General features: G+C 54.3%; 1 protein-coding gene across 2 annotated transcripts; it reads left to right on the plus strand.

The window, feature by feature from the left end:
* Positions 1-6,539: 6,539 nt before the first annotated feature.
* On the plus strand, positions 6,540-9,504 carry ADRB3 (adrenoceptor beta 3). 2 transcript variants are annotated; one of them, XR_004899951.1, is made up of 3 exons: positions 6,540-8,053; positions 8,260-8,511; positions 8,694-9,504. XR_004899951.1 is itself a non-coding variant. In XM_028526744.2 (3 exons), the coding sequence occupies exons 1-3, from the start codon at positions 6,870-6,872 to the stop codon at positions 8,720-8,722; spliced, it is 1,311 nt and encodes a 436-aa protein (XP_028382545.1). In that variant the 5' UTR covers positions 6,540-6,869; the 3' UTR covers positions 8,723-9,504. The 2 variants fall into 2 exon arrangements, 1 of the variants encoding a protein (XP_028382545.1); XM_028526744.2 differs by having other exon boundaries at positions 8,260-8,357.
* Positions 9,505-9,829: the final 325 nt, after the last annotated feature.

Here is a 9,829-nt window from a genome sequence, read left to right on the forward strand (position 1 = left end):
CGTGCCCAAGTGGGGTACTAACTGGGCTTTGGTGCAGGGCATGGGCTTGCATCTCCGAGCGGGTAAGGGCTTGGGTTGGGTGCACATGTCTGTGCATATGAGTGTGATGACTCTTTTAGTGGGAGGGGCATGCATCTGAGTCTCTGAGTTTCTGTCGGCTGTCTGGATGCAGCCCTGAGTCTGTGTGTCTGATGGTGGGGAGTTCGTATCCGCACATGTGGGTGCCATGCGGGTGCCACACTTGTGCCCATCTTTGTGTGTGACTGTATGTGACAGCGCTCCCATCTGAGTTTCTGCCTTGCTGGGTGTGTGCATCACTGTGTCTCACCTTCACATGTGTATGTGTGGCCTTTCAAAGCGCCTCTCCTGCTGGTTCCTTCTCGTCCCCAGACCCTAACTCTGACCACATGAAACAGATTTCAGTTGGCTCATTGGCCTCCTTCTCCTTCTTGCAGTAAGGATGAAGGCATGGAGGAGGCCGGTGCTGCCCCTTGCCAGGGCTCTTTGCCTTCAAAATGCCATTTCTTTTTGGCACTCTGTGGTCCTGATCGGGCCGGGGAGCCACGGGAGCCCTGGGCCTTGAGTGTCCATGGCATCCTTTGAGATATTTCAATGGGATCTAGATGCCAAAAAGAAATGGCATCTTTTTATTTTTCATATTAATTAATTAATGATTTAAAGGGAGAACGTTTTTAGAAACCCAGGGCTGCCTTCCACTCCCCCACCTCCCAGGACAGGGCTGGCATTCCCAACACTGTTTACATTCTCTGCCTCCCAGCCTCCCTGCTCCCCACCCTTTTCGGGACCTCCTTCCTTTGGGCTTGCAGATAAACTGTGTCCCTAGGAACAAAGCCATCCTTCCTGCTCTGGGAGAGCCCAGCCAGGCCCTGGCGGGCCATAGCTCAGAAGTCTAGCTTCCTTCACCCATTCTTCTTCTACCCTCCCTCACTACTGGATTAACCCTTTCACCTCCTCCAGGAAGCAGAGGAGGTCAATGTTAACTTCTTGCTTTTTGTCTCCAGCCCTCCCTGCGTCTCCCCCCCTCACTAGCCTGCACTGCCAAGCTCCTCTCCAGCCCAGAAGGAAGAACGAGCTGCCAGTTAAGGCCAGAGGAGAACGTCGTCAGGCTGAAGACCCAGGAGAACTGGCTTCTCTTCCCAGCTTCATCACCCCATTTTCTGTGTGACCTTGAACAGTGTCTTCACTAAATCTTAGTAGCATGATCTGTAAAAGGGACAGGATCGCTGCAGCCTCTTACAGCTGCCAATATCTTGCAGAGCATCTGTGGAGCGACATTGTCACAGGAGCCCAGGGCTGCTGGGAACAAGCTTAGGCATGAGGGAGGGCAGGATGAGTGACCCAGGATTGGGAAGACAGACAGTTGAATATGAGATTATCTTACTAGTAGTGGGAAAGGGCCCGTCTGGTGAGGGGAGCTGAGTGAAAAGTACAGCAGGCTCTCCTCAAAGGCATCGCCTTGGTGTGCCCTTCCTTGGTTCCTTTCCCGTCTGCAAATCAGACAAAGCTGCCCACCACAGCACTGGCAGGAGTGCTTTGGGAGAACAAAGTGAAACCCACTCCCTCTACGGGGTTGGGAGTCTCCTATCTGGGGGCAGGGGCTGGGTCCTAGTCGCCTCTCTATCGGCATGTTTTATATGGAGACTGGAGTGGAGAAAAGTGCACCTGGTGGTGACTGAATAGCTGGCACCCCACTGTCAAGGTCCTCCTGTGGTGACAGGCTGAATGGCAGGCCTGAGGCCATCTCCTCCTCCACCTGTTTCGCCTTTGTCATGAAAGGGGAAGACAGTCCTCTCCTAACTAGAAGCAAATGTGTTGTCTCCTCTTGAGATTAACAAACAAACAAATAAACAAACAAGCAAAACCAGGTGGCATTTTCCCCATCGTGACTTCTTCAAAAACAGGAAACACTTCCATTTCCCCTACTGCAACCTCACCACTGGCATCTAGGCCCTGACTGCCCCCTCCTTTCCTGATGCGCTTTTGTCTATCCAAAAGGGTTTGTGGGGCTTGACTTCCTCCTCTTGCCAGCCACAGAAGTTCCTTACTCAAGGTCTTGGTTTCCCTGTTGCAGGAAAAACTATCCTGTGTTTTGCACTCTTTCCTTCCAAGTGCCAGCCACCTTTCCTGAGCACCTGCTTTCCAGGGGGAAGGATGTGGGTTGAAGGGAGAGAAGGGGCTGGAGCGTGTTCAGCATGAGGACCAGCCCCCTTTCTGAGCAGGACAGGCTCCAGGCTTGCATGAACTCTCCCTCCCAGGGGAGAGTGGAGCTTCAAGCAGCATGGTGGATGTGGTCTCTTCCATGCTGCCTCCTTCTCCCAGTCAAAGAAAGGGCCTTACAAAGAAACCGGCCACAGCAGCACTCATGGGTGACTCGGAAAGTGATGAGAGAAGCTTACCTGCAGGTTGGTGGGCACCCCCTCCAGCTCTCTCCCTGTCCCACTGGTTTGATCTCTCTCCCTGAGGCACCCTCTGAAGGAGAGAACCTCGAGAAAGTCTTGTCTGGTCTGCTGGTAGGATGGGTAACATTTCCCAGCCCTTGGGGAGCAGATTCTCCTATAGTTAAGGATTTTGATGATTATTCAAAGAAACTAGAACAACTCCACAGCAGGCTGTGGAGAAGGGAGATAGAGTATATGGGGGGGGGGGGGGGGGAGTGTGGGGAGGACTTCCACTTAGTTTTTGCTCCCTTCCAAGAACTTTAAAGCCAGAGGGGAATGTTATAATTCTAGGCAATAATACCTCTAACACATGTTGTCTTAGATGAGGTGCCAGGCTGCAGTCACCTGAACTCCCCTGCGTTTCTTTCCACCCTGTTACATGAACATGCACACAGATGCACACATACATGCAGTCAGTCGTGAGGAGCATAGCACCAACCACAAGCTACAACCCCTGTGCTCCCAGAACTTCGGCCCACCAGGAGCTGCTGCCTCTTCCGACTCTGCTGACCACGTCTTCTGAGTCACAGCCCATCCTACAACTGCCCCTGATGCAACAGGAGAGCTTGCATCTTTGGGGCTCCCAACAAATAAACTGCAGCCTGGAGGCCCGAACTCAGTAGATCCAGAGGCCCTCATTCACTGTCTGCTGCCCAGGGCACAGCACAAAGGTCATCTGGGGGCCCAGGGCCAGGATGAAGCTCCCTCTGGGCAATGAGTGCTCCTGTCCAGAGTTGGATGACCTCTGCAGGCCAGGCCGCACTATATCCCCAGGGCCAGTCATTAGGACGACTTCCCAAAGCAGCAGGTTATTTGTCTCCAAACCCTGGCTGGCCATCAGAAAATGATGGCAAGAGTGTAAATCAATATTTTGCCCAGGACGGGTAGTTTGGTAATACCTTTTACATTTGCAAAAGTAGATGCCTTATGATCTAGTGATTCTATTTGTAGGAATTTGTTCTGCAAATAAACTGCACATAAGTGAAGTGACATGAAAACAAGTTATTCACTGCAACATCATTTATTAGTAAAGATTGGGAGAAAATTAAATGTCCATCAGTAGTTAACCAGTTTCATTCATAGGTTGTGGTGTATCCATACAGCAGAATACTAAGAACGGGAAACTTCTGTGTATTGGTATGAAGGAGTTACCAATACAGATTGTTAAATTAAAATAATTAAGGTGCAGCCCTCACTGGTGTGGCTGTGGATTGAGTGCTGGACTTCAAACCAAAGGGTTGGTGGTTCGATTCCCAGTCAGGGCACATGCCTGGGTTGGGGGCCAGGTCCCCAGTGGGGGACACATGAGAGGCAACCACACATTGATGTTTCTCTCCCTCTTTTTCTTCCTCCCTTCCCCTCTCTCTAAAAATAAATAAATAAAATCTTAGAAAATAAAATAATTAAGGTGCAGAAAATTGGGTACATTTTACTACTATTAGTGTAGAAAAGAAAGGACAAAAGCATATGTATTTGTATTGACTTATTTTTATGTAAAATATTACTGGAACGATACACAAGAGAGAAATGGCAGTGACCTGCTCGGGACAGACAAACCGGGATGAAGGCATTTTGTGTAGTTTGATGGTTGAAAAGGTGACTGCGTGACCTACTCGAGAGATTAAATTTAAAAAGAAGCCGAAGTGGCAAGAGGAAGAGCCTTTCACCCTGCCATCAGAGTGAGCCAGGGGAAGGCCAGACGGAGAACTCCGGGAGGAGGGTCCCCGCGCCCCTCCCCCCCAGCAGAGGAGCAAGTGCGCCCGGTGCCTCCATTGCTCCGCTGGCTCAGAAGAACCTCGGCTCCCGGAGGCCTGGAATTCCTGTCCTCACAGCCTCCTATGGTTACCGGCATAACCATTCCCAAACCCAGGCACACTCGCGTGGTGAAGGAATTTTTTTTTAATGTAAACATTTTTATGCTCTTCTTCAGAATAACAAGGTCAACCTGTAAAACACTGACATCCTTTGAAGTTGCTTGACTTCCTGGCTCCGCTTTCCCTTCCCCCATCAATCCTGATGTCCTGGGGTTGGGGGGCGGATTGCTGAATGGCATGGATTTGTTTTAGAGGTTACTCTTTAAGAATCTTATGACACCCCTTTGAGATAACTGGCAACACTCTGGGGTGTTGCAAAAACAACTTGGGAGTGACTGCCTTGGGGACCAGCAGGAGGCCGGAGCCAAGACTCAGGCCAAGGGGGGCCTCCACTCCTCCGACCTGGCGCAGGGGCTGGGGCTGAGCCTGAGCCTCTTCGCCTCCAGCCTCTAGCCATTGCCTCGGCGACCACGGTCAGCTTGGGGTACTGCCTGGTCGCGGAAGTCATTTGCTTGGGAGCCAGCGACAAACCCGGCTCATGGGTGAGCTGCCGGGTCCCTGGGAGATGAAACTGGTTCTTTTTCCTCAGGGATAATTTTAGGTCCTCACTTCCCCTCCAGGCTTTCAAACTCCCAACCCCTGGCTCAGCCTCCCAGAGGGATTACTTAGGCCAGAGACTATACAGCACTCTTTTGAAATATAGAGCTGTTCAGAAGAGACACGCTAAGGCATGGCCCTGGAGGCATTTTCCATGATAATTTTTCCCCTTTTTGTCTCATTGTTTCAGGGGAGGAAGCAAGACAGCTCAAGTCAGCTTCTGATAGGACTTAATAAAGGTATTATATCTTCCTGGCCCTGACCTTGAACCCAGGGGCTTATTTTCCAGCCTCGCCTCCCCACACCCAGTTTCCGAGGAACTGGCTTAGAGACTGGAATAGCTTTGCTGGGAGAGTCAGCTGTAAATCTGGGTGAGGGGAAGTCAGCTCTGGGCCTCTTCAGGTCAAGGGGACCTTTAATGAGACTGCACGAGAGGCTTCCGGAGCACCGAAACACCAGGCCTTTCATTCCGTACACTCGCACATGCCACATGTGAACCACATGTGAATTCCTCGGCTCAATGTCTTCTAATTTTTCTTTTTTTTTTTTTAATTTTATTTTTAGGGAAGGAAGGGAGGGAGATAGGGAGGGAGATAGAGAGAGAGAGAGAGAGAGAAACATCAATGTGCGGTTGCTGGGGGTTATGGCCTGCAACCCAGGAATGTACCCTGGCTGGGAATCGAACCTGGGACACTTTGGTTCCCAGCCTGCGCTCAATCCACTGAGCTACGCCAGCCAGGGCTTAATTTTTCAAAGTTCACGAATAAAATCTTCAAGAAAGTCGAGTGGACACGTTCCCACGGGGACAGTGGTGATGAAATATTTGTGGAGAGTTGGGGGCCATGTAGGCAAGCCTCACCCTCAACCCCATTCATTGGTTTTTAACATATCTTTACAGTGGAAGATTTAAAAAAATGATTTTAAGGTTTTACTTATTTATTTTTTTGAAAAAGTTTATTTATTTATTCCCAGAGAGAGGGAAAGGGAGGGAGAAAGAGAGGGAGAGAAACATCAGTGTGCAATGGCGGCCTCTCGCGTGGGCCCTGACGGGGAACCTGTAACCCACGCGTGTGTCCCGACCAGGAATCCTACCGTGACCTTTCCCTTTTGCGGTGGGAGCCCAAACAAGGAGCCACACCGGTCAGGGCACGACAGAAGGTTTTTCAGAGTAGGGGCCCATCTAGAAAATGTCAAGATGGAAATGTGTGTGGAAGAGCGACGTGAACTGGGGGAGATGGAGGATTCGAAACTGTCAGCATCCCAGGCTGCAGGAGGCCAGATCAAAATTCAAATGAGCCGGCTGGAGAAAACGATGAATTGCCCCAGTAGCTGGGGTGGGGGTGGGGGTGGGGGAGGGAAGCCAGAACAGAATAACAGAGGGGCAGGGAGGGTAAGTGAAGTAGAGGGAAAGGGGACAAATTTCACTGAAATGACCTCTGGGGAGAAGAGGGGATACTGACCGCCCTCTCTTACTTAGCTTACTGTATCTTAGGGGAGGGCTCCCACTTGGCTGAGGGGCTCCTGTGCATGGAAAGGGTTACCCTTTCCTCTGACACAGCAAGTGAGGAGGCCAGGAAACCAGTGCCGACCAATGCCGTGCCGAGTGCGTGGCACTGGTCCTGGCAGGAGCGAGCACATCCTGGCAGAGGAGTCAGGGCCTCCCTACTCCAGATTTGGCTAAAGGGGAAGTCGGGCATCCATCTCGCTTCCCTCCCTACCCTTCAATTCCCTTCCCGACGCCGAGGGTTGATACTGTGGGCCGCTGCCCCTTTAAGGGCCGCCACTCCCCGCACCCCCCACCCCGCCCCAGTGGTGGCACTAAGTGGGGGGGGGGGGGGGGGGGGAGGGACTGGGTAGGCTAAGTTTTCTCTCTCAGTCAACTAGGGAAGATGGCCCAGGCCCGGGAGATCGCTCCCACGCCCCGCTGTCCCCTCCCCTGAGTCGCAGGAGCTGGGAGCTCCTTTCCCTCTTTCGCTCCCGCTCGGTGCACGACGTGGGAATGGCTCCGCGGCCAGACGGGAACGGCTCCCTGCCCTCGTGGCCATATGTCGCCACCCTGGCACCCAGTACTGCCAACACGAGTGGGCTCTCAGGGGTGCCGTGGGCAGTGGCATTGGCGGGGGCGCTGTTGACTCTGGCCGTGCTGGCCACCGTGGGAGGCAACCTGTTGGTTATCGTGGCCATCGCCCGGACACCGCGACTCCAGACCATGACCAACGTGTTCGTAACTTCTCTGGCCTCGGCGGACCTGGTGGTAGGACTCCTGGTAGTGCCGCCGGGGGCCACCTTGGGGCTGACTGGCCACTGGCCCCTGGGCGCCACTTGTTGCGAGCTGTGGACTTCGGTGGACGTGCTGTGCGTTACCGCCAGCATCGAAACCTTGTGCGCCCTGGCGGTAGACCGATACCTGGCGGTGACCAACCCACTGCGCTACCGCGCGCTGGTCACTAAACGCCGAGCCCGGGCAGCCGTTGTCTTCGTGTGGGTCGTGTCCGCCGCCGTGTCCTTTGCGCCCATCATGAGCAAATGGTGGCGCGCAGGGGCCGACGCCGAGGCGCAGCGCTGCCACTCCAACCCGCGCTGCTGCTCCTTCGCCTCCAACATGCCCTACGCGCTGCTTTCCTCCTCCGTCTCCTTCTATCTTCCGCTGCTTGTGATGCTCTTCGTCTACGCGCGAGTTTTCGTCGTGGCTACGCGCCAGCTGCGCTTGCTGCGTCGGGAGCTGGGCCGCTTCCCGCCAGAGGAGTCTCCGCCGGCTGCGCCTCGATCTCCGTCCCCAGCCCCTGCGGGGCCCTGCTCTTCGCCCGCAGCGGCGTCCTCCGGCGATCGCAGGCCGGCGCGCCTCCTGTCTCTCCGGGAACACCGGGCCCTGCGCACCTTGGGTCTTATCATGGGTACCTTCACTCTTTGCTGGTTGCCCTTCTTTGTGTCCAACGTAGTGCGCGCCCTCGGGGGCCCCTCTCTGGTTCCCAATCGGGCTTTCCTCGCCCTTAACTGGCTAGGCTATGCCAACTCCGCCTTCAACCCTTTCATCTACTGCCGCAGCCCCGACTTTCGCCGCGCCTTCCGCCGCCTGCTGTGCGGCTGCCGGCCAGAGGAGCACCCCGCCGCTGTCTCCGCTTCTCGCACCCCTGCGGCCCTGACCAGCTCCGCGGAGTCCAGGCAGTTCCCACGGCTCGACAGGTAGGTAACCGCGGCAAAGGGGCGGACAGCTCGGGATCAGGATGCACTCGGTGTCTCCTCTGGTCAGTCTTCGGAGTGTGGGGTTTGGTGGGAGTAGGTGGAGCTGGGGAGGGGCTCCGCATTTGAAGCAGGAGGTACATGGATTAGGGAAAAAAAATGGACACCACGGTCCATTCTTTTCCCGAATCCCACCCGTTCGGCCCTAGGACTGAAACGGAGGAGGGCGAGCGGGTTGTTCTCCACCCCAGCGTCCCGTGTGCGCGCCCGGAAAGTGCTGCTGCGCCCGAGGCCTCTGGCCCGCCTGGTCAGTCAAGTTTCGAGTTTCTACCTTAGTTCTGTGGTCACCCGGATCCCTGGCCACCTTTTGGGCTGGCTTTGGGCTCGCAGAGACCACTGGAGCCCCTCCCAAGTCCTTGGCCTCAGTTCTGGTTTCTTTGAAAGGTCTGGTAGCTCTGAAGGTGAGAATCCACTTAGGGTATGAAGGACAGAGGGGAGCGAGGACCCAGGGGGTGTGGGTGGGGCCCGGATGTTTTTGTGCAGTTATGTGTTTTCCAGGGTCTCTGACCCCCCTCCCCTCTAGTTCTCCTGTCCCCACCCTGTGTGTCCCCACCCCAAGATCTGCTGTCTTCATTTTTTCCAGGGCTTCCTGGGGGATTTCTTAGGCCTTGAAGGACAAGGAACCACAGCTCCGTTGATCCAGAACCCTTGGAAAGCTCTGGCCTCTCTCTGTTTAGAATGAGCCCCGCAGAGCTTCCCAGCTGGAAAACTCTGCCCTCCAGAGCCTGATGACTGGGCCACCTGAAGGGGAGGTGGGAGCCGAGGGGGAGGGGAGCCCTTACCAAGCAGGTTTTTACCATCCCCTCTCTTTCTTTCTGGGAGAGGTTTCCTAAACCCCCTCCCTGAACTTCACGGATACCTCAGCAGCTGGAGAGTCCAGCTGCCTGCGCTCAGCTGCACTCTTGGAGCAGCGGGGCTAGCTTTGGCCGGCACCTTGCTCACTGGTGTGCATGTGCTTAGGGCAGGGAGAGCACCCCTCATTCTATTCCTTCCCGCGAACCCCCAGACCTGATGGACCAGTCAGTGTTCTCTGGGCTCGGCAGCCCAGGCTGAGAGCAGGAAGCTAAAAAAAGTCAAGGTTTGGGAGTTGCGTCCCTGGCTTCCTCACCACAGTTCTCCAAGCACCAGCCTCACTTTAGACACGGAACGGCTCTGATCTACCTCACGACAGTGTCAGAAGGGCTTCTTCGGGGCCTGGGGGACTCCGAGGTTCACAGGAAGGCGAACCATTAGAATGGATCCCTTCTTTGCTTTTAAAAATCAACTTAATAAATATTACTGAATGCAGTTCATCCATGCCCTGTTTTTTCTCCATTTGTTTTCTTTTCATAATCCACTTACTCCCTTTTTAGAGCTGGCTTTTAACAGAGGCAATACATTAGGACTAATCCTTGTCCCTTTCTTCCTAATCCTCATGACATGAAAATGAAATATTGGCTTGGATAAAGGGGGCCAAGCTCGAACCTTTGACACTCCTGCCTCCCCATCCTTTCCCCAACTCCTGGAATCCAGCTCAAGTGAGTAGCAAAGCCACGCTACCCACAGGACTTGAGCAAAGTGTCCTTAGCTTTGGGTTTGCTGGGCTCGGGATCAGGGCACATGGAGCGTGTGTCAGCCCCGGTGCTACAAGCCGATGGTGGCTTCATAGGAGCCCGTTGCCAGCAGGGGCCAGCTTTGTCCTGCACTGTACACGTGCATTTCTGGAGGCACAGAGCATTG

Source organism: Phyllostomus discolor, chromosome 11, assembly GCF_004126475.2.
Source record: "Phyllostomus discolor isolate MPI-MPIP mPhyDis1 chromosome 11, mPhyDis1.pri.v3, whole genome shotgun sequence".
Lineage (NCBI taxonomy): Eukaryota > Metazoa > Chordata > Mammalia > Chiroptera > Phyllostomidae > Phyllostomus > Phyllostomus discolor.

Bases quoted from the DNA above. Each gene is read 5' to 3' on its own strand.
- ADRB3 (XM_028526744.2), top strand. From the start codon at position 6,870: ATGGCTCCGCGGCCAGACGGGAACGGCTCCCTGCCCTCGTGGCCATAT. The intron at 8,054-8,259 runs GTAGGTAACCGC...GTTCGGCCCTAG, and splicing joins CAGTTCCCACGGCTCGACAG to GACTGAAACGGAGGAGGGCG. The intron at 8,358-8,693 runs GTCAGTCAAGTT...CATTTTTTCCAG, and splicing joins CGAGGCCTCTGGCCCGCCTG to GGCTTCCTGGGGGATTTCTT.